The sequence below is a fragment of the Dermacentor silvarum genome, chromosome 9 (assembly GCF_013339745.2).
Source record: "Dermacentor silvarum isolate Dsil-2018 chromosome 9, BIME_Dsil_1.4, whole genome shotgun sequence".
Lineage (NCBI taxonomy): Eukaryota > Metazoa > Arthropoda > Arachnida > Ixodida > Ixodidae > Dermacentor > Dermacentor silvarum.
Window position 1 is genome coordinate 28,266,798 of NC_051162.1, and position 27,645 is coordinate 28,294,442.

Genomic DNA, 27,645 nt, shown 5'->3' on the forward strand with positions numbered 1-27,645 from the left:
GTGATTGTCACCGCTTTAGTGCACAAAGGAAAGTCCTCAGCACCACGCTCAACAAAATAGACAGCCGGCCCCTTACCGAAGCCAGAATTCTTGGTCCCTGGTCCCAGCCGACGTCGGAATAAACTGCTTTAAATGTGCTAAAACGCTTTTTAAAAGAAACAGGACTTAGTGAAAAACTATAGAATGTGCGGACTGATGCGTTTCGTTTTTCTTTTCTTTTTATACTTCTCTTGTTTTCTAATCTTTTCTGCCCTTAGCCCATTCCCTCTGCAGAGTAGCGAACCGGACACTTAACCTGGTTAACCTCTCGGCCTTTCACCTCTTATTGCCTTTTTTCCTTCCATGGGGCGGACTTGGTGCAGCAAACGCACTACTTGGCCATCGCGCATAGCGAAAACAAGACGCCGGTGTCCCTGCTCTTTGACGAACATGCCGAAGACGATCAATACAATAAATAATGGTAATATATAAACTCGCTATAGCAATATTCACTTCAGCAGACCCACCATAGTCACAGCTTCGCTGGCTTCCATCTTCACAGTAGTGGAAGGGCTCTGAATTTTTTGTTGTTGCCTTTCACATATAGTTCGCACGAAAGCATGAGCCTTCAGTTACTCCTCGTTCCTCCTTCCCCGGGCTGTCCTGTGCATTTCGTCTCTACATTTTGTATGGGTGTTCATTTCAATTACTCATTATTACGATCGAGAAAGGAAGGGGAACCGAGGGGCTCGATTTTGTTAGTAATGATCCTTCAAAGCCGGCGACAAGTTATTTTTTCGTCCACTTTCATTTGCCTTTTCTTCAATACTTTCTACATTCCAATTTCAACCACACTTAACTTCCCAGATGCTTTCCTTGGCTTCATTGTCTGTCGGCTTTAAGTGGTCAATATTATGATGTATAATTGTTTCCTCATTAGTTTTCGTCTATTTTCTACCTCGCTGCTTCATCATGCTCTTTGTATTTGTACTACCAGACATGAGGTCCTCCAGTCCTGTGTTTTGCGAAGTCCTGTGTTTTCATTGATGTATTACTCTATAGACACTGAATAAACATGATTGTGATTCGATGCACTGAAGTGGCGTCAGCGTGCTCCATAGAGAAGCGTTATTGCAGAATTGACGTACGCTAACGTAAAATTGAATAAATAATACCCTCCGAAGCCCAACGAATGACAGTATTTTCAATATTTTTTCTCTCCTTATCCCCATCTTGGATAAAATGCAGATTAGGAGAGCGAAGCAATTCCGCAAGTACAGCTACGGTGCATGGGGCAACCTGAAACTCTACGGTCAGGTGAGTACCGTCTCACAACGATTCCACAGCGAATAACTTCACGTTGCCTCGCAGCACCATACCACCTTTTTAAATGCCAAGTATTTCTTTGCCTAGTCGGAGCTAAGGTCTCAGCAAGTTCACACTCAAAGATGCGCCCATTTTGTATCCGAAGAATTCGGGGCGATCCCAGAGATATCTCCGGGATCGTCCCGAATTCTTCGGATACAAAATGGCCGCATCTTTCAGTGTGAACTTGGCGAGCGGATCCAAGGCGAGTGACCGCATTAAAGGTGTGCTATATAGCACACCTTTAATGCGGTCCCTCGCCTTGGATCCGCTCGCCAACGGAGATGCGCGTACCAGAAATAGACTGTGCGGCTCGGGGTTTCGAGAGTTCAGACCCGCGCTAGGTGCTGCGAAAATCGGAAGTACTCGCGAAGACTGCCTCGTTCTTGAGCGTTGTAGGCGGCCACACGCGACGGAATTGCACTCAACGAGAGAGAGAGGAAACTACCCCGTGACCCTCACGCGGGATTTCAACGCAGACCTGTGGAAACCCGCCAGCCAGTGGATACCCCGTTACATGGAGGAAGCGTTGGGCATCAACCTAAGAAGCACGAACTGAGTGCTCACTGCGCGGAGTGGCGGTGTCATTGACCACGTTTTCATCAGAGGGGGGGGGGGGGGGGGGGGGGTTAGAAATAGCCACTTGCAAGCACGTCTCCTACTTCAGTATGTGTATGCTGCTACTGTCCACAATAGGCAGCATCCATCGCGGCTGAAGAATTGCATCACAGACCATCAAATAACACTTAAGAAATAAAAATCACCGCCCAAACACTCCGCACAGTTGGTTAACCAGGGAAGCTGATACTGTGCGGCCCCCATCTTAAACACTTGGTTAATCCCGACGGTTTATTAAAGTCTTTCAAAATTATTGGTTACGTCTTTGTGTTTCTTAATGAGGTTACACACACGTTCGGCTGCGACGAAGAGAACGACGTCACTGACGGTAGGCCCACAGTCCGCCGTTGTCACATTTCTGCTTGCGATTTTTCAAAATTAAATTGTTTCAAAACGAACATAAAAGTAGGCTAATGACGATGATGATGATGATGATGAATTCTACCTTTTAGTAATAACTGTGTCATCCGCGTAATGCCTCACAAAAACAACAGGCGAGAAACCGTAATCCATGTCATTATTATAAAGTGAGAAATTGGAGGACTCTTAAGCTTCGCCTTTAAGAGCAATGCGCGATAACGTTATCGGGCCCCGTTCGCGTCGCATTTTTCTTTATGAGCAGGTTTCACTGCACCACAAACGCGGGAAAGCGAGCTTACAAAGACTAAGCTTACAATGATCTCCTTAAGGTCGGCGTCACTTTTAAACAAAAATGCATTGCTGAAGGACATTTTTCAGGGGCAATATATGCCGTATGATATCAAAATGTGAAGGCCCTAAGACCTTTTTTTAATTATTTTATTATTTGTTTGCTGTTGCCCCGAGGCGCGCGCCTGTACAAAACGCATTAGGCAGGCTAAGTCCCAGTTTGACCTGCCGAGAACGCAAGCGCCATCTGGATGATGTTTTAGCAAGTAACATACCCGGGCGCGCCGCTGTTGTGTGGTAGAAATGCTGGAAAAGGGGTTTGTGTTTGAGTTTCCTTGCAACATAATTATGTTTTCTCGTACATTCAATATGCAATCCGACGCTATAATGTCTGCGGGTGTTGGTTAAGTCGTACTTTACGATTTTCTGGCGGATATTACTTTGAGAAATTCAATTTTGTTCGCTAACGTCTTGCGCCACGCGCGAGGAACTGCGTGGTCGGGGTGGTTCGGGATGATTTTCTTGGCCGGGCAACGCCCCCGACACCGCATTTTCAGCGACGAGGGGCCCTATGACGGAGCCCGGGTAAACCCCTGAGCCTACTGCCTGTCTCGTACCTGTGGCGCCGTTGTAGCAAACAACTTGCTTTCTCTGTGACAAATAATTGCTATTCAGTTCATGAGCGTATCGTTCCGGAAAATCATCTTTAGAATATGTAATAATTTGGGGTGCGGTATATAATATCGACTTGTCCTCTAACGTCTACGCATTGGTTAATGTAATTTATTACTTCATTAAGAACAGTTGCGGCTAAAAACCCTCCTCTGAAACCAGGTTATTGACTGCCGATTAATTTCGCGCTCTTCAAGAAATTCAGTGATGTGTTTGTACATGCTCCTGTGTTTTACAGCATGTGCTTGTCAAAGATGCGGGCCTGTAGTTTTTTACTTTATTTTTAGTACCCTCTTTCTAAATCAGCATGACCTTAGCGCACTTCCAGTCAGTACGAACTTCACCTGCTTGCACTGATTTGTTAAATATGTCACTTAGATAATACGATCGAATTATTTCGCCATGGGTGATTTTCAATGTCATTGACCTTTCGGAAGAGTGCAGCTAATTGCTCATTTAATGCAGAAACCGCATCTTATGCTTCTACGATTTTGCAAGGGATGACTCAATTGAAGGTAATCGCTCCTCAAACATTTTTGACACTGCCATTTTCTTTCACTTCCGTCCGGAGGGAACAATGGCCGCGTCTGATGTGAGTAAGTGACTTCGTATCTTCCTTTAGGGTTTGCAGAATTTATCATTTTTTTTTCTTCGAGTGCGGAAGGGCCAGGGTTTGTCTCAATGTCACCACTCCTACTCAAATTCACCGACATTGACCAGCAATCACAGAAAAGCATTAACAGGGCACGCGCGTACGGCGCTACTATGAGAAACCGTTCACCGCTTCGAAAACATCAAAAGCTCTGTCTCACCTGCAAACAAGCAAAGACGAACGGATTTGAAGCCGTGCATTAAGGGCTAGGGCGGTATAGTGTGAACGACGTGTGATGCAAAATGGAGACTTGTATACATAAACTTCGCTCGGTGGCAACCATCTCAGTGGCGTCCCAATTTACCGTGTGTCCGGGCTTTTTTGTGCATTCACCAAGCGCGTTTGATTGCAGGTGTCCTTTCTCCACGTCATTTTGGTGCAGTTGACCGTGCCTTAACCACGTATTCACTGACTCACCGTTCTACACGCAATCGCACTAACCGGGAATTTTCGCTGTCTCTCTCTCTTACTTTCGCTGCAGCCCGTCGCACCAACATATGACTTGTCGCGCGTCAGGGTGCCTGTGGCCATGTTCTCCAGCCTGGCTGACTACCTGGCGCCGCCCGAAGACGTGGCCGCTCTCCGTGCCAACCTCCGGCACGTGCTGGTCTACGACTACGTAGTGCCGGACCCAAACTTCTCTCACCTGGACTTCGTGCTCGGCTTCCGCGTCTACGAGATCCTGTACAAGCCCATGCTAGAGCTATTGGACGTGTGGAGTCGGGACTACCTCGTCGTGTAACGATACACTCACCGTGAACGTTCATTTGCCGGAAGTGAAGGCGGTGGCGCTGGTGTGCTCAGAAAACGATGCCACCTGGAACCACTAGTACGAATTGTGCGTGGAGACGCGTGTAAACCAGCAACACTTCGCTCTGAGAGTCGTACAACACGTGGACAGCAACGTAAATCTGCTGCAGTTTGAATGTTGAGAACACGTGCTTTTGCGTTGAGCGCAGTTTGAAGCCGTGCGCAGTTTGGTGTTCGTTTCGGGGTCAGGGCCGCTATCCTCTTCTCAGCGACATTTTCACGCAGGCACATTTCTAGCCCAAGCAAAAAAAAAAAAAAAAAACTCGCCAGAGCCCTGCACAGTCTACAACCAAAAATTCCCGTGCGTACTGGATATTGCGTAAATAAGAGTGTGACTGTGTACAAGCGCAGGCTAAACCACTCGCTGATTCCCGCTCATATCTTGCAATAAGTTGCATCTTGCAGTAGGTTTATTTTATTATCATATTTGCGAACATTACACGTCTCTTTTATCCACAATAAAGCCGATGTTCGCATCGTCGCCTTCGACGCCACTCAAGGTTTTCGATTTTGCGGCAACGAAACTGTGGCGCTATCTTAACCGATATGGTGGAACGCGCCTGCCACCGTATCAGCGACAGAGGGGTCTGCTCCGACACCACTAAAACAGACATTTAACATAGTGTCGTTGCCGCATACGAAGCGCACGCCAGCGTTATTGTGAACAAAAGTTCAGCAACTTCAACATGTTGTGCTCGCAAATACGATATGAAACTGAGCCAATCGCGAAATGCTACTTCTGTGAAAATAGAGTGCATGCGTGCACGCGCGCGAGGGCACGCGCGTCGGTGTGGGTGCGTGTTTGTATGTCTACTTGTAAGCGAGAGAGAGAGACAAAAACGTCGAGATGTAGTTCCAATACCGTACAGCACCCTGTCTTCTATACGCTTACGATGTGCTGCATAGAGTAATTACGTCATCAATGACGCAACAGAGCTAACTGAGTGCAGCTGGCGCAGTCTAAAAGGTTGTGCACAAAGCCACCTACATGTAGTATCACACATGAAGACACAGAGGAAACTGCTCCAGGCTTCTTTTATTGCATTCCGCACTCCATTGAGGACGATATGCAAAAATACTCATATGCTGCTCCTTTGGGCGTGCGTCAAAGAACTCCACGTGGTTTGACATAAATCTGGAGCCACCCACTACGCCGTCGCTCATGACCTGTATTGCTCAGGAACATTCAACCCCACCAATCGATAAATCATTATGTTCCACAGCGCCTCCACCATATTTCGTCACATTCAGTGTGTCCCTTTCAATATCGTTGTTTTGTTTGTCTTTCTTTACTATCTGATAGGCAGCAGGCTCAGAAAGGAATGATTAAACTGTAAGGAAAGTAGGAAGAACCTCTTCTGAAATCCTCGATGAAGAGTAATAGGACAGCGAACATTTCGTAAGTGAGCAAGGAAAGGCTTTCGTATTGACTTCTACCTTACTAGAAATGTATAGCTATATGCTGAAATGTACTTTATTTGCCTCAGGGACACTTGTGCTGCTATATTCTCTTCTACTTCAACGTTCTTGTTGCAGCCTGTTTCCACTAAATCCAGCCCCTCAGCCTTCCGGAGACCGTGAAGCAGCTGAATAAATGGTTCTCTCTTGAATGCTACTGTTGTCCTGTATGATCATCTGCAGAGGCTGGGATTGACAGGGTGTTGCGTCCTATGAAAGATACTACGGGATTGTTCTTTGCAGAAGTTACGGGCATTGTGCGTAAGATGACGCTTTACGTCTGAAGCTTCTATCTAAATAGATTGCAGCGGAAAATTCTTCTCGGTGGCCACAGTGCCAACTTTGATTAGATTTATTCCACTTATAAGGAAAAGTTCGAATCTGGTCAATGCAGGGAGGTAAATAATTATTAACTCCGTCAATAAATTTGTTAGACGATATCTTCAAAAAAGAAAGCATTAGTGGATGAAACTCAGGCATCATGTTTAGAACTGTAACTACTCAATAAAAAAAAAACAATGCCACAATTCTTCAAGCTGCACCTTTTGAAACATATGAAGCAAACGTATTTTATATATTTGACGCCCATTGTTAATATATACCACTGGTTGTGTGAGTACAGCTTTTGCGATTTTCTTGTGAACCTTGTATATAGTTTTATAGTCGTATTTGTCCGCTTCAGGTGCTGAACAGATGCATATGACAAAATTATATTTAGTTTTGCTACTTTACTAACTTTAAACTTTCTGCTTTACTCTTAATTTTTTTTATCTTCTCGATTTTACGCATTTTTTGTAATTTGGAGCTATAAATAAAATTTTTGCCTCTTAAAGTCAGTATAAATTAGTCTGTTCTTTTAAATGGCATCAAATTTCATTCAGGACAGTTTGGTGGTTGTATAGTAAAAGTATTTCTTCGTTTGCATGCATTTGAATAGAGAAATGGGACTTGACCCAGAGGTAAGGCTTCCCCTTCTTTAGAAATATTGCTTCCCTGTGATTTTAATATGCTTTCTTTGAGGTGGTAGATGTATTCGACGACCACACCATTAGGGCTCCAAGCAGGTTTGTTCTTATTTAACGTCGATGTTAGTACCGGTGGTATTTTTTTCCCGTCCACACATGTGACAGTCGCGTACAACCGACCACACCTTAGTCGCTAATCGAGATCAAACGCTTTTTTGAAATTTCCCGTTGTAGTAAACGCAGTTGGAAAGCCTGGAAGAGGGGTTTAAGTGGATTGAATTTTGGTGTGTATATTGCAAGTATACCGGCCCGTCGCAATTATAACCTCCACTCAGTGTTAGAATTCCAGCCGAGAAGAGGAATGATAACCCTAAATTGGCACGGATTTCGTGTCTACCAAGAAGTGAACACTTGCGATTTTCGTTGAAGAAAACTGCTAAGCGTGAAACTTCAAATGTTTCCTAAGCACTGATTAATGATTACCTATAAAATTGGTACCTTCCGTTTCTTGGCAGCTATTTCGGCCTAATAAATTTTATTAGGTTTTCCTTCTTGCGGATGATATCATGGACTACGAAGAGTGCGAGTCTGTGATGGTGTACAAGCCTTATTATTTTGACGCGAGAACGACACTTCTAGACAAAAACAATGAGAAACCACTAGCAAATCTGTGGAGAATGATATGACAACCAACAGAGCAGTCCATGAAAACAATGAATCCCCCACATTGCAGTCAATCCTCGGCTTTTTTTAACTGAATTACTGCAAAGAACAGCTATAAGCTCGAGATCGTACTGTACCTTTAGAGACTCCGTGAGATCTAGAGTGGAAGCCTCTGCCCTCCAGTATAACATGTAGAACTATGGTCCCAACTGCACTCCTGGACAATGCTCATAGGCTTCCCACATAATGAAGAACCATTCAATTTCAACTGCACAGCAACCGCGCGTAAGGCCCTTGCATAGTGTGAAGGTAGCGTCACCCTTTATTCTCGCCGCCATCCGGTTCAGCCTTCAATACTTCAAGTACTTTCTTTCACAAATCGACTTGCCAATAGCAGGGTTGAAAGCGTTCATTGGCCTGCCTTGGAACATTCTCCGCTCCGCCAACCAATCATAGCAACAGCAGGTGGCGAGTTGCGGCGGAAACGGAAACACAGCATGAAAGCAGGAATGGTCACTAATTTCAAGTATACTGGAACATCAAGTTGCATGCTGTTCGCAATGTCATCAGTTTGTAAGCAAAACATTCCCGACACCCCATGGTTACTAGGCCTCTAATGAGGTAACCTTTACTGAATTCGTATTTCGCCATGGCGCATTCATTTTGTTTTCATTCGCGTATTCACTTCACGAACCTGCCAATCACAGCCAGCTCGAAGCCCTAAAGCCTCCTTTCAAAAGCGTATTTTTAACACCCACTCGGCTGAGCAAGAGCGTCCCACAGTGGACGTTCACCACCGTTTCACGCACCGCGTCCCGGTCTAACGTTTTGATATGGCGCATTATTAATCCATTATCGTGCGTACACAGCGAAGACGCAAAACGAGGACGTAGACATATTAGACTGTCTACGTTCTCGCTTTGGCTTCACGCTGTATGCTCGAAATAATCAATCAATAATCAATCATGGCGTTTCTTCGCTTGACTCGGAGCGAGACACTAAGACGCCGAGCCCTGAACATGTCAGATCAGCGAATAAGCTGACAGGACATGCAATATCTCGGCGCCGGTGGAGACACCTGGCCTATCTAGCTTGTCGCCTTCCTAAGCGTCGACGCCGACTGACACAACAGCCGCGTTCAGATGTACGCGACAAGCGGCGCATCGCACTGAATTTCCTGCGCATCGTAACAATGAAAACAGCGGTAATGCGCTATGAAGCCGAATCGCGTTATTGCACCGGCAAAGGGTGTCTTCGAGGCACGCAAGTTGTCTCCCGCGATGGTGCATAGCCGGTGTGTTGCATTAATGGAAAGAGAAAAGGTGAGATGGTGCTCGGTGTGGGTTCCCTTCCACTCACCAGCGAATCGCCCTCACCGAAAACGGGCTCCGGCTTGTTTCGAACGATTCGGAATGTGCCGCATATAAACGCCGTCGCGTGGTATTACTACGATGGTCCACGCATTTATCCAGCGGTCATGGGGGACGAAGTGCAACACGCTACTTCCGCATTCAGATGAACGTGACTAATGCTAGCTGCTGACGCCGGTAGAAAGCGCTGGCGCTAACATCTGGCATATTCAGTCGGTTTTTCGACTTGTCATATCGCTCCGTGTCCACGCGGACAAACGCAACGCCAGCTGATGACGCCAGCAGAAATTAAGCCGTGCCGTCCCTGCCACCGAGACTGGCGATTGAACGAGCACGACGAGCTCATTTTCTACCTCATATAGCTGCTGTTCGCAGTAAAAGCGCTCGCGAATGAAAATATCGTGGCTACGAGCGAGCATGCGCTAAACGTCGGTGCCTGCAACCTGGGCCTGCGACCTGCCTTGTACCGGTTCCCTGCCTGGCGTAGTGACAGGCCTCGCAGACTGCCTGAGCCTCTTTTTGAGTTCGTAAATGTCCCCGGGCATTGACGGGTGGTCGAGGGAAGTCGATCGCTCGGGGCGGCCCGATCGAAAGTAGTCCCTTCCGGAGTGCGTGGCAGCGTACACGCCATGGCCGAGAGATCTAGATGGTCCTGAGGACGGAATGGGCATCGCCTTGGATAGATTCGTAGAGGGGCTCGATGAGTGATGGTTCGCGTTTTCAGTGAGTGGCGTGCCGGCGAAGGGAGTCCGCGGGTCCTCTTCGAGATCGCTCGGCTCGCCGCCTTCGTCAGCTGACGAGCCTGTGCAAGGCGCAATCAATTAATCAGTCAGTCAGTTAATCAGTCAGTCAGTCAGTCAGTTCATCAATCAATCAACCAACCATCCAACCAACCAATCTATCAGTAGGTCAATGTTTTATTTTACCCAGTAGCTATGGAAGGCAATAGAAGATATACTCTGGTTTATATATGCTCCAGTCTCAAACAAGGTAAAGGCTGGCGAACTATAGTAGAAATGCGGAAATAAATAAAGTTTCTCGTGATGGCCTTGTAACAATGCAGGTAGGTGTCCATATGTTTGTGCATTAAAAAAGAGAGGTTGCTTGAAAAACAGCGTTAAATTACACAGGTATGCTTATACTCAAAATATCGACTATAAATCGAATGGTTCTTGTTATTTGATTTATATTACATGCGAGAATTCACTATGCAAGGTTTCCTAATATTCCTTTCGTTCGAATACTCTAAGGAATAACAAAAGTTCTTGCAGTCTACAGAGAGAAAGCCTGATGCAAATGGAGGCCCGTTTGAATTATTCTGGTTTAGCAGGACCGCCGTTGCTTCACAGTCATTAACAAGCACACGGAGGAGGTCACTTGTGCACAATAGTAGTTGCCAACCATTGAGACTGGCATGTCTCGCATTAGGTAGCGTACGAATTCGCTGTCTCGATTTAGAAAAGCAATTTATGATTCGACCAACCTCACAATGTTTGCATTCTTTCAAAACGATGGATTCCTTTGCAATTTCATTTTGTGTATTTTTGTTTTCATTTTTAGGAAGAATAATTTGGGAATATACTCCCAAATTCGATTCGATATGTCAAAGTCGCTTTTTATGCAATATTTATAGTCAATGCAGTTAATAAATCTCGATATTCGAAAACCATCCCTGATAAATAGCGCTCATAAGTACTAAATTCTTTCAAGTTTCATATTCAGGTTGATACTCATGCGACATCTTTATTTCCAAACAGATCCATAAGCAGTTTCATAAGTAATGGCATGCTCAGGCAATCAAGTCAGATACACAACACTTAAACATATGTGCAAGTAGGGTCGGTACATAGAAACAAAGTAGAAGACTTATTATTTAAAAGTTTCGAATACAGGGTGTTTCGGTGGTGCAAGTCTCTGAAACATCTCACATGGGGTCGCTTCTCCGGCGTGGAACGTTTTGTCATTCATTCATTCATTCATTCATTCATTCATACAATGAAACTAAAGCCACAACTGTGCATTATGCAAAGCGCATATTTGGCACTGGTGTAAAGACATCCCCTAGCAAGCAGGCGCCAACAAGATGACAAAGCACTTGTCGAAGATTACAGTCACAGTCCAGCAAGAACTCCCCATATGCTTACAATTTGATGCAAGTACCCCTTATACAACTTTCCCATTGTTTATGTTTTCTCTGCTCTCTTTTGGTGTTTTTCTTCCTGTAAAAGGGATGAACGTCAATCTGGTACACCAACAAGTACAGCTAAATGCTCGCAACTTTAGCACTGTCGAGATGCAATTAAATGCATGACAACATGGCCTCTGACGCTGCCCTAAAGACAGCCTTGGCGCGTAATTTTTCCAAATGGCTATTGTAATTAACACTATCCTTACTCAGCGACAAGGACCAGTATGCAGCAGATAGCGATCGGAATGATCCGAATGCATGACGAATGATAGACGTTTAATCTGCGTAGGTCAACGACAGCTTCTTTAGAAGGTTACTTATTTAACCGTTCCAGAGTGCCATACCACCGTTATCCACAATGTTTCCCAGGGTCCCTGAACAACTATGGTGTACTGCAATGCGGCAGTCTGTCCTTCGTATAGCAAAACAAAGGAGAACCGGGGTGGCTTCTGCGATGACGCCACCAAACTACGCTGCGATCGACCGATGCGCGGAGTGCACGAAATTTAAGTATGTTGTGCGAACTTATTAACTAAAACACTCTCAAAACCCAATTGAAATTATTATAATTTGCAAAAATAAATAAGACAAACTGGTCAGATACATCAATAACGCCGTCGAAGATGTACGTTTCCAAACACAGATCATGCAGTGTTTCTGATCATCTGCTCAGTGTTTAGGTTGCAGAAGACAAACGCTCGTCTGCTCGTTCCGTTCCGTAAACACGTATATGTTGTTGTTATCGAAGTATTTCAAAGCACAAGAGGATGAGAACTCCGGAAGGAGCACTTGCACTGTGCCAGGTGGGTTACACGGGATTCCTGTCACGCTACATCAGCCCGAAAAGCGGTCACCAGGTTTCACTGAAGAAAAACTTCCCCGGCGATTACGATACTCTCTAATGCAAAATTTGAGCGCAACTGCATACGTTTTCATTTCGAATGCAAATTTTATTTCGTTTTCCTTGCTTCTTTCTTCGTTTCTTCGTTTTTTCCTCTCTCTCTCTCTTACTGGCTGACTTAAGCGTGTTTCTTTATGCGTGACGTCAATTCACGAGCATGCGTTCAAATATGAGTTTGAAAATGAATAAGGTAGCGGGAAGTTTGAGCCTGCCCTCGTCTTCCTTCCGTGTGCTACAATTGCGCACTGTTAGTAAAAGAAAGCCACAGTGCTGCCCTAAAGCAAAGCATCAATTGCGATAGCAAATTAATAGAGAGGTATATGGAGTAAGCATAGTAGTTTTATCAGCTGTATAAACTTGGACACATTCGCTTACTAACTGAATTAACAAGCATGGTGTCAGTGCGCAGAAGCAAACATAGATCCCACTCGATGACCGCAAACAACCGCTCTCAAAACGCTGGCGTGAGCAAGCGTGGTGGCAGCAGCGAGCGAAGGTTCGTGCGTTCTATCACTTGAACGGAAACTGAGCGGCGAAAGCACAGCGCATACAAAGGTAGGAGCCGCGTTGCAGATCGCTTTCAAGATACGGTGCGCGCGACCGCCCGCCGCCGCGCTAAGTACAAGTACGCAGTTGCTCGCAGAGCAGAAGCCGCACTCCCTCCCTCCCGCACTGCCTTCCCGGTTTCCTCCTTTCGTCTGCGAGATTCCACTTCCTCTTGCACGCAGTCGCAAGATATGCATTTGGTGCCGCAGCACAAATGCTGCGGCCCCATTCCCTACGGCCATTCGCACATCGGAAGACGTCGCGTTTGCTCTCCGCCGTGCGTTCGCCCTCCGTGAAAGCGTGCGTTCCTCGCGTGCTTTCACGCGCACATACAGCGCGCGGCGACTATTTTATCGCCCTTGGACTTTATACTGAACCTCACGGCGACGACGACGGCAGAAATCCGCTTGGAGAGTCCATGTAATTTGGAATCGCAATAAAATATCGACAAGGGAGTAGGGTGCAGAAAGATGAGAAAGAAAAGGAGATAGTTCTCCTAACACATGTGAGCACAAAAGATAAAAAGGAGAAAAGAAACGGAAGGTAAACAAGATCCTAGTTATCGGTCTGCCAGCCTGTATGTAGTGGGGGGGGGGGGGGGGGTGATGTCGGCAGTTGCAAAGAAGGAAGGACGTGAGAAAAAAAACTATAATATAGTCTTGTGCGTCGATGAAGGACTACTTCGGTGTTCCCGTATCATGTCTGCAGACATTGGCTGGTCGTCCAATCATGCTAACGTGACACATAATGATTATCTGCATCATGCTCACGACAGTCAAGCATTTCTTGAAGTTCTTGGTTCACTCACCAGCATCCATGTAGAGTACCGTGGACGGTTCAGTCGATGAAGATCGCGCTATATTGCCCTCGTTGCCATTGGACAAGTCCAGCGCCTGCCAATGGAATGTACAAATAAACAAATGAAGGCATAAATAACCCAATTATTATTTCAGTTAAATAAATAAATACAATGCTCTGCATCTTTTATCACAGCTCCTTCAGGAGTAAGTGAAATGTAAATAAGAATGTTATTTCTTTAGCACGGATATTAGAAACAGTGTCGAAGCGTAAAGCGTAGAACTGAGCCAAGCCGTGAGTGAGTGACATAACTTTATTTTAAATCCGGCGATTGGGAGGCCCGGGCCTGAGGCCGCCTAGATGGCCACTGGGAGCTGTTGCTCCCGCACAGCATCCATGGCTCGCTGGACGGCCCAAAGTTGGTCTAGGAGTACTGAGCTGAGCAGCGTGGCCGACCACCACGTACGTAGATTTTCCGGGTAGACTGCCATTTTTTCTTGATATATTTTACATCCCCACAACATGTGTTGAAGGGTGGCTCTAGCAGACTTGCATAGCTTGCATATATCGCTGGCGTATATCTCGGGGCAGAAAGTCTTTAACTGCACGAGACTCACATAGGTTTCTGTTTGTAATCGCCTGTAATCGCATGTAATCCAAGCAACGGACTCAGTTCTGTTCAGTTTACCACTGCCTCACACTAAACTGAGCCAAGCCGTGATACGAAAATTAATGCCTCGCGGGCAGAAGTTACAGTACAGTCAATTCTCAGACACATGGTAGTGCACTAGCAGTACAGCACTGGCGTAACAGGTGATGCGGCCTAAGCACTGCCCTTTAGACTCTTACATGTCGGCCGGGTTGTCTGGAAAGCATTTACGGGGGTGCCGGCGGCCGAGTTGCGCAATGGCAGGACTGATTGTAGCTAGTTGACTCATCCATGCATTTTACGATATTAAAATTTGTCCTTCTTATTGAACTGTACGTGTGGTTTCCTCTTTTTATTGCGATAAACTTTATAGGGACACACCAAGCGAATTTTCCCCGTTGCCGTGAGGTTGCATGTAAAGTCCAAGTGCGATAATATCGAAGCCCGCTCGACGTACGTTGTGTGTGCGAGCGAAAGGAAGCGGGTGAGGGTGAGCTGAGGAGCATGATGGCTTGATGCGCGCCGTCTTTCCGCGCACCCAGTGTGAGAGGTCGAGTGAACAAACGCGCGCTAGGCGAGGCGCGTAAGTGCGCGTCTCTTCCTCCAGCCAAGCCGTCCCTACGCATGGCTTTCAAGGCGGCTCAGCGCGTACACGCACCTTATATTCGGGATAAATTTCGGCGAGTGCAAAGTTTGGGCTAGCCAAGATGCTTGGTGGCATGATGTGCACTGTCTTGCCGCGCGACAAGCGCTGCAGGTCGCGTAATTACAAGTTTGCGGACGCATTGAAGCAAGCGGCAGCACAAAGCATTCACTATCCTCGGCGTGTCCTCTTCATGACGCTAGCGCTGTGACAGCGAGTGTTCTTGGTCGTCATGTGAGACCTATCAGTTCATATTCACCTGTACGTGCATGATGCCAAGCTTAGTAGGCATATCATTATTGCAATCTATACGGCCCACAGAACTTATTTAGCGTAGTCGTCTAATACTTCTCTATCGATATCATGCAATGCATCACCTTCCGTCTGGAACTGTGACATTTTTATTTCTACTTTGCTGCAAGTGTATTTCGATGCGTGTTATATAAACTTTGTTTCTGTAGTTCTAAATGTTATGCTATGCTAGCTTCTTAATTGCGATGCGTAGCCAATTCGTTTTGCTTTATTCGACGCTCTCGTTCCATACTGAACATTTCAAGAAGCAACACAGATAGGAGGCTGCTCTGCGCAGCTCGCAACCGGAACTACAGCTTTGGACAGTGGGCTGGGCCAGAGGAGTCGCCGAAGCACAAATGTGCCCGGCCATCTAGACTGCCCATGCTGATTATTTGTTTCTTAGATTCTATTCCTTTTCTCTTAGGAAAACAGTCCATATCAAATATAGGCAGGCTAAAACAAACACACAAACAAGATAGAATATCAACATGAAAGTTAAATAAAGATTCAAAAGCGGTAACGCAGAGTTATGATAAAGTTGAAATTACCCGTCAAAACACACCGAATTTTCACAGCAATTAATGTCGTTTAAGGTTACAGAACAGCGCAGGACATCCACCAAGGAAGCCTCTGTGTTGGGTGGGTAAACTTCAATGATTCACGAGAGAATCATGTGAGGGGTGGGGGGGGGGGGGGGAGAGAGAAAAGGAAGCAGTACGACGATGGGCCCTCGGGCCGCTCTAGATAGCCGGGCACATTTGTGGTTCGGCGACTCCTCTGGCCAACCCACTGTCCGAAGCTGTAGCTCCGGTTGCGAGCTGCGCAGAGCAGCCTAGTCAGGTGACGTTGTTTACTGGCGTCTATTGTGGACCGAATAAAGTTGTTTCACTCACTCACCCATGCTGTCAATTTCTCTGACACACATTTATTAAAAAAAACACATGCTTGCACAAACTCTCGCTCTACTGTCACCCCGAACGATCTCACAATATCGAAATATGCGTAAACTTTACTCATTCGGCTCGTTGGTTTACGAGTGAGTAACGGGATTGTGTCCTTGATCGCAACGATTTTGGTCTCCTGGAAGGCACACAAAAATGTAACTTTCCTTGGCCTCGTAGTTTTATTTATTTATTTATTTATTTATTTATTTATTTATTTATTTATTTATTTATTTATTTATTTATTTATTTATTTAGTACATACTGCAGACCTTTCGGTCCAAGCAGAGGGGCAATAGAATACATACAAAAAAGAGAACAAATTAGGAACAAGCAAGTACAAAATTATACGATATTTAGTCACACAAATATTGATATCTATAAAAAATAACACGACAGAAACATGGAACAAATAGCAAACGAAAGAAAATGCAGCAGTTCCGGTCGAAACCTAGCAGAAGACAAAAGCGAGACCCCTAACATGACTTTCTGGGAGTACCGTCCGCAGCGTCACCATCGGCCACGGACGAGGCCAGTAGCCAAAACCAGTGTACTCTAGCTTTTGTTTGGGATGTTCGTTGTCTCGGTATGGAACCTTTTGGGAACAATGCGTCTGTTAGTTCAGGAATGCGCAGTTTTGGCTTTAACGCACACAGGAATCGTTTGATTCATCAGTACCACTCTTGAAGGCACCAGCGTCCAAAGCTTACTCCAGAAGGTGTCATCAGCACTTAAGGCTCGATTTAGTATAGACTGTGCTTTTAACTTGCCTCGTTCAGGCCAGGACTAACTGCCGTGGTTGAACCCTCTCGCGACGCACGCCGGGAAGGCTCCCTTGGGGACGATTGAGCCCGAGAGCCAGCCAGGAAGAGGTCCGACAAGCGAAATATGTCCTCCTCCTGGCAGAAAACCGGATCGGTTACATCAATCAGGAATGTTCACGTCGGCAATTCCTATCTAAAACATGGAAACTGAGAAATCAATTCTTTCTCGCCATCCGTGGCCTCATAACCATGTCAGTTTGTTGCACTTAAATATATGTAAAAATTAAACGTACTTGGAAGGTATAACTTATGTAGGTTGTTATTTTTTATATGGTAAAAATGGCAATGATAGAAAAATCAAAAAGCAGCTGAACATCCGATTTACACCTCTGTGATGAACAAGAAAAACGAAACTACAATTCTGTGCACACTGTGTCAGGCGCACAAATGTTTTTTTTTTTAATTTACATCACTCTTATCTGTATAAATACCTCATGATTAAAGTTTTTGCAAGAATAACTATTTGAAGTAACCTGCACAGTAATACGCAGAATTTAGCCTGTTTAAATAATCTAACAGATCTGGTTACCAGAATTTTCATATCTGTTTTTAGAGATACGTAGGTGTTAACGTTCTGCTGGAACACCTTCCTTTTTTCATCAAAGTCCATATATCTTTTAAAGCTTTCAGGGCGCGAACAAATATTCTGCTTAATACAATAGATATATATCGCTTTGTACATTCATCGCAACATACCTCATTCAAATCGGTTCAACGGTTCTCTAACGAGATAAGTTTTCCTGTTCATATGTATTTGAATGTGGACCCTGCAAACAGGAGCAACAGCTTCCTCCTAACGGCTGTCGATGAAGGCGAACCGGCCAGACAAATCTCTTCTAATGGCCGGATAGATTTGGTTCTTCAGTTACGGCAGCGCCACCTAATGCAGAGTTCAACAGTACCCAGTGCCCTAGCATTTTTACCTGATCAGCCGAGAGGGCCCGCGGCGTAGCGGGCGCCGTAGATGCCCGGCTGTTGACCGAGCCTGCCTCTGGCGAGAAGGGCGGTCTACTCTCGGTCCTCCGGTCGCTGTCTTCGTCACTCCGCATAGAGGGCGCCTCTGCAACAGGGTATAAGCTACAATAAAGAAGAAGAAGAAGCATGTGCTTGCCGTGGTCCTGATTAGACTCCGATAATTGTTTTCCTTCAATCACCCGATTCTTGGCCAATCCCCCATAGTGGGTACGAGCCACTTTTAAAGGCAGGCAAGCAAGCAAGCAAGCAAGCAAGCAAGCCGTGGTAAAGGAAACGATGGAGCATGTTCTATTAGAAGGGAAGATATCTGCCCCGGGGTTGATTTAGGCGCCTCTGGCCTCCTTCATCGAGAGCAGGGGGAAAGTAAGAATGTCCACAATAGACATTCGTAAGAGGCGATGGGAAGATTGGTGGAAGTAGGGAAACGACAAACAACGTACAAAAGCAAAGTTCCCAATAGAGGTTCAGAAAGTTTGGTGATGGAAATTTTTCGTTATTTTTTTTCTTCTTTTTGTTTTGTTTTGATAACAGGTAGGACAATAGGCAGTATAATGAGTTTGGAGGCGCAACCCACCGCCCTGTTCTGAAGGAGACGCCTCTAGCATGCATCCATTCATCCGTCCATCCATTCACAAGACGGGTCATTGCCCTCATACATGTCATGGAGGAACGAAACACTATGACGGAGCGCGATGCGATACGAACTATAATAGTTTTGCTCTGGACCATAACCTTAACATAACCGAAAAGCGAGAGCCGCAACACCAAACAGAAACCAAAAAAATGTTGGAGAGGCTTAGCTCGGCTATGCCAGGATATACGTAGCGTTAGCAAAGGTTCAGCTGATTATTTTTAGCTTTCCTGGTTGTCTAGATTGTCAAGGATTAGCTTGATTGTCATGCTTACTGCTGCTCCAATGACACACACAAACGCCAGTCAGAAGCGCAGCGGCTCCAGCGCAGTGTCAGACGGCGACTGCACAGCGAGCGCGCGCCGGCACCAGTGCGTCTACCACGGCTACGACGTCACTCCTCTGGAATGCGCAGACCGGCGGCGGTGAGTCGCGAGAGGTGCCGGCTGCGGTGGCTCCGGTGCGCAAGCCGTGTGACATCACTGATCCTTGCGCATGCGCAGCACGGCTCTTGATGTGCCGCGCCAAACGGGCTTGACTAGGCCAGTGTAGCTAACGCTACAAAAATATTTGGGTTCGACAACCTGCCCGCAAGTCAGTCCAGGGGACGGAGAAACTGGAGACAGTGCCATCCACCAACCACAATATCGAAACGGTTAGAAGCCACAAAACTTTCCTGCCACGGCACGTGTGTCTCATAGAGCTAGCTGTCGCTCGACGACGAAGGCGTCCCCCAACTCGGTGCATCGACGGAGAAAGTCCTGCCGCCAACTAGCGCGAAAACGCGTGCCAAAGAGCCAAAGAAAGCTAATTATGTCAAAGAGTCGTGAGAGCTGCAGCCTCTGCCGCGTTCGAAAGCGTATCTTCTGTCGCTGCTCAAAGAGGCGGTTGCTGAGCGAGATTGCGGAGAAGTTAACGATTAGCAAAACTTGAAGTCACCTAGCAGCACACAGGTCACCAGCACCCACTTGGAAGATCGAATGCTAAAACTGAAGCTATATATATGCCACGTAGGGGCACTAAAAATCAAAATCGTCATCATCATCAGCCTATATTTATGTCGACTGCAAGACGAAGGCCTTTCCCTGCGACATCCAATTACCCCTGTATTGCGCTAGTTGATTCGAACTTGCGCCTGCAAATTTCCTAACTTCATCACCCCACCTATAGTCTTCTGCCATCCTCGACGGCGCTTCCCTCATCTTGGTATCCTAACTGTAATGGTCCACCGGTTATCCATCCTACGCATTACATGGCCGGCACAACTCCATTTTATTGCGATAGCAATTATATGGACACTTCAACCGGATTTCTGCCGTCGGCGTCGCCGTTGCCGTCGCCGTCGCCATGAGGTTCCCTATAGATAAAATCTTCGCCGCGCGCTATTACGGAGAGCGAACGCACTATCTCCCACGCGCAAGCAACGAAGCGGGAAGCCAGCGCCGGAGGGAGCGGGGGGGGGGGGGGGGGGGGCGCACTTCTACTCTGCCAACAACCGCGCTCGTCGCTCGCTCGCACCGTCGCTTATCTCCACACGGCTCTGACCTTTATGCGCCGTGCATTCGCCGCTCAGTTTCCGTTGAAGCGATAGACCGCACGTACCTTCGCCCGCTGCGGCGTACATGCGCTTGCTGCCAGCGTTTTGACAGTCGTTGTCTGCAGTCATTCAGTGTGATCTATTCATACTTATTTGTGCGCGCTCACACCACGCTTGTTCAATCAGTGAGTAATTGTCGGGCCACATTTTCCAACGCACGCTACGCATGCAATGCTGCCCGGGTCGGCAGTGCAGCGCTAAAGGTGTGTCCCTTCACACGCGCTGCCCACGGGAAGCGCTTCTCATCAACACCACTGTTTCACACTCACCTTCTCGTGGTCATCGAGTCTCTCTTCATGTCGGTCTACTTACGCAGCAGCACACCTGCTTACTTAATCAGCTCATGTTTACTACAATTCATATTCCTACCAAAGCCGCTCACCTTACTTCGTATGACATTGCTGTGTTGCTATCGCATTCATTGCTTCGCCCTTAGGGCGAAACTGTGACATTTTTTATTGCGATAGCAATTATATGGACACTCAAAAGCAGATTTCTGCCGTCGCCGTCGCCATCGCCGTGAGGTTCCGGATGACGTCAATGGAGATGAAATCGTCGCCGCGCGCCGAACGCTGTATGTGCGAGTGAAAGGGTGCGAGGGGCGCGCGCTTTCACGGGGAGTGAACGCACGGCGGAGAACAAACGCGCGTTCTGCGCCGTGCTCGCTTAAGGGCTGCAGAAGTAGGCGTCTCTTTCCTCCTTTACAATCATCATATATGTAGAGCAAACGCGCCTTCTTCCGACGCGCGAGAGGCCGTGGGGGGGGGGGGGGGGGGATGGGGAGGGAAGGGAGGCGACGTTTAGCTGCGGCGCCAAGTACCTATTTATATCAGAGGCTCCGGCAACAGTCACCAACGCCGCACGCATTTTGAGCGAACGCGGGCAAAACGCCGACGGCGTCGACAACAGTTCTGCGTGTTGCCGGTGCTGCTGCATGTCCAAGTTTATACAGCTGATAAAGCTAATATCATTTACTCCGTATAGCTCTCTACAAATTTGCTATCGCAATTGATGCTTCGCCTTTCAGGTGAAACTGCGACAACTTTTTTCCTCTTAATGTCAATTATAATATCGGCTATCCCCGTTCACTCTCTGACCCACACCGGTCTATTATGCTCTCTCAACGTTAGGCCTAACATTTTTCGTTTCATCGCTCTTTGTGCGGTCCTTAACTTGTTCTCGAGCTTCTTTGTTAACCTCCAAGTTTCTGCCCCATATGTTAGCACCGGTAGAATGCAATGATTGTACACTTTTCTTTTCAACGACAGTGGTAAATCAGAATTTGGCAATACCTGCCGTATGCACTCTAACCCAATTTTATTCTTCTGTAAATGTCTTTGTCATGATCAGGGTCCCCTGTGAATAATTGACCTAGATAAACGTACTCCTTTACAGACTCTAGAGGCTGACTGGTGGTATTGAATTCTTATTCCCTAGCCAGGCTATTCAACATTATGTTTCTCTTCTGCATAATAATCTTCAACCTCACTCTTACACTTCCTCGGTTAAGGTCCTCAATCATTTTCTGTAATTCGTCCATATTGTTGCTGAATAGGACAATATCATCTACAAATCGAAGGTTGCTGAGATATTCGCCGTTGATCCTCACTCCTAAGTCTTCCCAGTCTAAGAGCTTGAATACTTCTTCTAAGCATGCAGTGAATGGCATTGGAGATTGTGTCTCCTTGCTTGACGCCTTTCTTGATAGGCAACTTCCTACTTTTCTTGTGGATAACCGGGGTAGCTGTGCAACCTTTGTAGATATTTGCCAAGATATTCACGTATGCTTCCTGTACTCCTTGATTACGCATGCCTCTATGACTGCTGGTATCGCTACTGAATCAAATGCCTTTCATAATCTATGAAAGCCATATAAAGAGGTTGATTGTACTACGCAGATTTCTCGACTACGTGATTGATGACATGTATGTTCCATCGTAGAATATCCTGAAGCCAGCCAATTCTCTTGGTTGGCTGATGTCGTGTTGCCCTGATTCTATTGGAAATTATCTTGGTGAATATTTTATACAATACTGAAAGCAAGCTAATGGGTCTATAATTCTTCAATTCCCCAACGTCTCCTTCTTATGAATGAGTATAATGCTGGCCTTCTTCCAGCTTTCTGGTACACTAGAAGTCCTGAGACATGGCGTATAAGGGCCGCAAGCATTTCAAGCATGATATATCTCCTCCATCTTTGATCAAATCGACTGTTATTTCATTTTCTCCAGCAGCTTTTCCCCTGGTCACGTCTTTCAAGGCCCTTCTAACTTCATCGCTAGTTACAGAAGCTGTATGCTGTTCATCACTACTTCGAATGAAAGTTGCTTGGCTGTTTTGGGAATTGTACAGGTCAGTATAGAATTCTCCCGCTGCTTTTACTATGCTATTGAAATTGCTGATGATATTACCCTGCTTATCCTTCAGTCCAATGCCAAGTTTCCTTCTCACAGATTTAATGCTGTCTTCATATTTTAGTGCTTCCTCAATCTTTTCCATGTTATAATTTCTAATATCCCTTACATTCTTCTTGTTGATCAGTTTTGACAGTTCAGCGAATTCTATCTGATCTGTTGAGTTTGACACTTTCATGTTTTGTCGTTTCTTTATTAGGTCCTTTGTTACTTGGGAGAGCTTACCTACTGGTTGCCTTGGTGTCTTACCTCCCACTTCAATTTCTGCGTCTGAGACCTTCCTAGTTACGGTTTCATTCATTACTTCTATGGTGTCTTCATCTTCCTGTTCTAAAGCTGCATATTTGTTTGAGAGCAACCGCCTGTATGTGTCTTCTTTTACCCTTACTGCGTCTAGGTTAGCCTCTTTCTTCTTGACTAATTTTATTCTTTCTCACATCAAATTGGGAGAAATCCTAGACCTCACGAACCTATTTCGTGCTTCTTTGTGGTGTCCCTTTGAGCGAAAAAGAACGGCAGTAGACAGTTTTTCTTCAGCCTGTTTAGCGTGACTGCGGGCTTAGCGCAATAGCGGGATCGAAATACTAATGCGCGGAACTCTAAACCACCTGCAGCATTTAGCGTGCGCACGCTATTTCTCAGATTTAAGAGCAAGCTTTAGCTCGTTGGCTCCTACCGAAATGCATGTAAAGGAGAAATCGTTTTTCTCGGCAACCACTGCTCCAAAATTGATGAGGTTTATTGCATTTAAAAGAACAAGGTCAAAGCTAGTGACGGCTGGTCGCGAATGTTTGATTTATGTCGTCAATGTTTTAAATAAATATTGATAAAAATTTCAAATACTCAGTAAACGAAGCTATCTTCTTTACAACTTTGTATCTCAGCAATGATAAGCGATATCACAGTTCTGTAAATTGCACCTATCAGTACAATAAAAGCGGATTGAATTTCGTATAAAACAAATGGCTGTAAAAAAACGAGTAATATGTTAGCAGAGCTTTGGCAAAATCCCTGTAAACAATGTAGCTAATTGGCGTAAGATATAAATATACCTATCAACTTTATCCGTTTTGGCTTATCTAATGAATTAAGTTTACAGAACTGCGATATCTCTTCTTGGTGCAGAGCTACGAATTTGTAAACTACGCACTTCTATCGTTTTCAATGTTAGAAATGTTTGAAAATTCCTTTTAAGAAGTTCAGGCCCTAAATCGGAGTTCCGCTTCCAACAGTCACTAGAATTTAACTTTGTCTCTCAAATCAAATACAACAAATTTCATCAAAGTCGGTCCCGCGGTTATCTGAGAAAAGCGTTTCTGCGTCTTACATGCATTTCAACAGCCGGCATTGGAGTTTGGCCCGAGCTAAAGCTTCATCTTACGTACGTTACCGTCTTTTATTGCGATAGCAATTATATGGACACTCAAAAGCAGATTTCTGCCGTCGGCGTCGCCGTCGCCGTCGCCGTCACCGTCGCCGTGAGGTTCCGTATGACGTCAATGGAGATGAAATCGTCGCCGCGCGCCGAACGCTGTATGTGCGAGTGAAAGGGCGCGAGGGGCGCGCGCTTTCACGGGGAGTGAACGCACGGCGGAGAACAAACGCGCGTTCTGCGCCGTGCTCCCTGAAGGGCTGCAGAAGTAGGCGTCTCTTTCCTCCTTTACAATCACCATATATGTAGAGCAAACGCGCCTTCTTACGACGCGCGAGATGCCTTGGGGGAGGGGGGAGGGGGAGGGGGAGGGAAGGGAGGCGACGTTTAGCTGCGGCACCAAGTGCCTATTTATATTACAGGCTCCGGCAACAGTCACCAACGCCGCACGCATTTTGAGCGAACGCGGGCAAAACGGCGACGGCGTCGACAACAGTTCTGCGTGTTGCCGGTGCTGCTGCATGTCCAAGTTTATACAGCTGATTAAGCTAATATCATTACTCCGTATAGCTCTCTACAAATTTGCTATCGCAATTGATGCTTCGCCTTTTAGGTGAAACTGCGACAACTTTTTGTGGTTTACGTAGTTTGCATAAAACATGGCGGCGGTCCCGGCTGCCCACTTCGAACTGAATTAGGCGTTGCTTTTCTAGAATTCACTTCGTTCGTAGCAAAAGACTGTGTCAATTGTTTTCGCTTAGTCTCAGGCCGCTTCGACGATGGAGTATTATGAATAACTTTGTGGAGTTTTCGAGATCGCTTCGAACACGTTGAGGACTAAGCGAAACTTCCAAGATGGCAGCGCCACCTATCGACAAAGTCGGGAGATAGGCACGATAACACTTGGACTCTGAGACCGGGAGATTTCGGAGGCTATGGTCGACAGTTTGTACTGCTTGTACTGACGAGGGTGGCGATATGGGCATGTCGGTCGGTCAGCATGGAATGGTATTTGTATAGCGCACCAAAACACGGACACAAGAAGAAACGAAGAAGAAATCTTGTGCACGTGTTTTGCTGCGCTATCCAGATACCATTCCATGATTTTACTGATTTCACCGTGGATCGGCAGACATGCAAATTACAAGTACAGCACGTTCCCGGCTTTCATTGCGCTGCCTCTTTCACTTTTCGGAAGCACACACAAAGCTTGGCGAATAGATAGAGTGACTTAGGTGCACTATGTATATGATTTTTTAAGTTTATTGGAATAGCAACCCGAACGTAAACAAAGTTATCACACTATACTAAAACTCGCTTTCTGCAAAGTTGGTTTGCGGAACGGTAACGGTATTTCCCTTAGTCCCGCTATTACGCTAACGGTAAACTAAAACTGTCTAGTGTGCAAGTCTGCGTTTACCGGACGCCCGTGTGGTGGACGAATCTCTCCTTCCGATGAGCCTGCTCAGCCTTCCCGCCCAGCTGGGCGCGGCCGGCCATCGCCAAGGCGGACCAGCCAAGCTGCCGCCACGAGACACGTTGCCGGGTTTGGGCATGGGGCGGCCGCGTGACGCCGAACGACCCTCTTCGTCCTCGGGGCCCTGCGAGGGATGACCGTGCCAAGACCGAGCAAAACGTTGTCTCGGGCCCGCGTGGTAAACGCCTGCATTTTTAGCGCCGAGTAGTACAGAATGCAGAAACGACAGGCCGAAACGCTAACTTGAAACTGGTGTTTAATAAGAGGAACGTTCAATTTATGCACACAGGAACATGGGGGCAAGCTCAGAAGATCGGGAACACATCTACAACAGCAAAACGCATTCGACTGTCACCAGTCACCATCTAGAAGGTCAAATGCTTTCTTGGAAAAAGAAACTTAAGGTCAACTCCTCGCTCTTCTAATTATCACTGAGCACTGCTGCAGCCTTCGCCGAGTGAGAGCTTGGGCCCGTCGTTCAGCGTTGTATGATTTCTTCTGAGCAAAAATTGTGTCAATAATGAATTTAGAGTTGTTTAGAAGTGATATCACGCCGTCGTTGAGTGCGACGCCTGCATGCAACGAACTTCACTTCGATGACTTCTCATGGAAACAGCCACGATGTGTGGCTTTGCCATGGCTGCTGCTCGCATTGAAAGCAATCTTCCACGATTAACACAAAAAACCCGAAAATTATTTCTTTTATAATAAAAAAATCAATTAAACAAATGCTCTACACGGTTGTTGTTGTTCAGATTGCCCCTTAGGACCGCCAAATAGAAATTGACTCCACGCTACGGGCCTAAAACAAGGGCAGCCTAAAGACTGAGTGTCTCGCATCAGATAAGTGAATTAAAATCGAACACACGCTCTATAGTAAAATAGACTAGCGGTCGATTTCGACATGTCATACAGTGTCTTTTGACTCGGTTAGCTCCTGCCGACGGGAAAACGCACGGGCCGGCATCAAAGTGTAAATTTCCCAGAAAAGCTCTTTGTCGATATTTTTTACCCAGATTTCTTGTGACCAAAGCTCGCCTGAACCCGTCAAGTGGGCATTCCCTTGCATCGCGAGCTCAACAAAGTTCTTTGATGTAAAGGCAAGTATCGTTTCCTCCTTGTGCAGTTCTCAGCTCTGTAGATAAAACACGAAACTCATTGTGTGGTTCGTAGTGAGCTATAGCCAAATGCGAGTTGGGCTATCGACTGTCGAACAAAGTAATTTAGAGGTTTGCATCGTCTGCTCCAGTATCGCAAGTTTAAAGCGATTTCTTTTCCCTCCCTGGGAAAGCGGAAGCTTTTTCACCAAACAACATTTCATCCCTTCATTCGGCGCGTCTAAAAGCATCTACATTGTCATGATGCTGCCAAGCTTAACTGTTAAAGTCACCCCACCACTGGTTCACAGTGGAACATGTATTTCATTAAGATCTGTGCCAAAATTGTCTAGCAAAATAGTGTAATTCACGCGTTCATATCGACCAACTGCCCCGTATTGAAGCTGCGTATAAGATGTCAGGGACGCGCCTTCAGTATCTGGGACCTAATGTCGCCTCGTTTGGACAATCACATGTGTTCATACTGTGAGTACTTTCTTCCCTCTCTCTCCTTTCTTTTCTTCCCTTTAAACCCCTTCCCCCGTGTAGGGTATCAAACCGGACGTGCGTCTGGTTAACCCCCCTGCCTTCCCTTTCTTCTTTTTCCTCCTCCTCCTCCTAATGTCGCCTCGTGATGTCACCTGGTTTTTGTCGATCCTTTGAGGTGTCCCCGCCAGTTTGTCCCGAGACACCACGCTTGCCTGTCCGGGTGGAATGCTGCATCGGGAGGCAAAATGCCCATCGTACAAATAAATGTTAGCTCAAAAAAGAAAAAAAAAGAAAAACACTCATGTCGCTATCAATACGTTCGTAATTAATACAAATGTGAGGTTCTTGTTTGAAGAGACCTTATTATGGGATCCGGTTGGGCTTGTCTGATGTGCCGCTGTTGCCGGTCTCTAGCAAGAAAAGCCTGAGCGCGAACTGAAACGTTGGCCTTCCATCACCCGCGTTAGTCGAATGCCTATGCCTCTTTCCCGTGGAACCATTTTCATAGCGATAAATCTATAACGATATAAATTGTGAAAAAAGCTTCCTCGGCAATAGGACGAGGTTATCCCGAGGAATTCGTTGGCTGCGCCAGGTGCGCCGTTCCGC

At 46.2% G+C, this 27,645-nt stretch overlaps 3 protein-coding genes across 3 annotated transcripts in view; 1 reads left to right on the forward strand and 2 right to left on the reverse strand.

Annotated features, from left to right (window-relative positions):
• Nucleotides 1-4,676, forward strand: part of LOC119463509 (lipase member K) — a 37,441-nt gene extending 32,765 nt beyond the window's left edge. Inside the window, exons 9-10 of the mRNA XM_049655249.1 lie at nt 1,228-1,296; nt 4,416-4,676. Coding sequence (XP_049511206.1) covers nt 1,228-1,296; nt 4,416-4,676 — 330 coding nt within the window. The remainder of the gene's footprint in view (nt 1-1,227; nt 1,297-4,415) is intronic.
• Nucleotides 4,677-9,041: 4,365 nt separating this feature from the next.
• Nucleotides 9,042-13,724, reverse strand: LOC125940308 (uncharacterized). Its single transcript, XM_049656346.1, has 2 exons — nt 13,644-13,724; nt 9,042-10,002 (listed from the first exon to the last, which is right to left on the reverse strand). The coding sequence occupies exons 1-2, from the start codon at nt 13,651-13,653 to the stop codon at nt 9,623-9,625; spliced, it is 390 nt and encodes a 129-aa protein (XP_049512303.1). The 5' UTR covers nt 13,654-13,724; the 3' UTR covers nt 9,042-9,622.
• A 3,197-nt stretch (nt 13,725-16,921) lies between these two features.
• The window catches only part of LOC119465189 (bestrophin-4), a 38,090-nt gene continuing 27,366 nt past the window's right edge, over nt 16,922-27,645 (reverse strand). The window contains exons 10-13 of the mRNA XM_049655250.1: nt 27,189-27,264; nt 25,394-25,574; nt 17,908-18,044; nt 16,922-17,059 (exon numbers count right to left, since the gene is read on the reverse strand). Coding sequence (XP_049511207.1) covers nt 16,922-17,059; nt 17,908-18,044; nt 25,394-25,574; nt 27,189-27,264 — 532 coding nt within the window. The remainder of the gene's footprint in view (nt 17,060-17,907; nt 18,045-25,393; nt 25,575-27,188; nt 27,265-27,645) is intronic.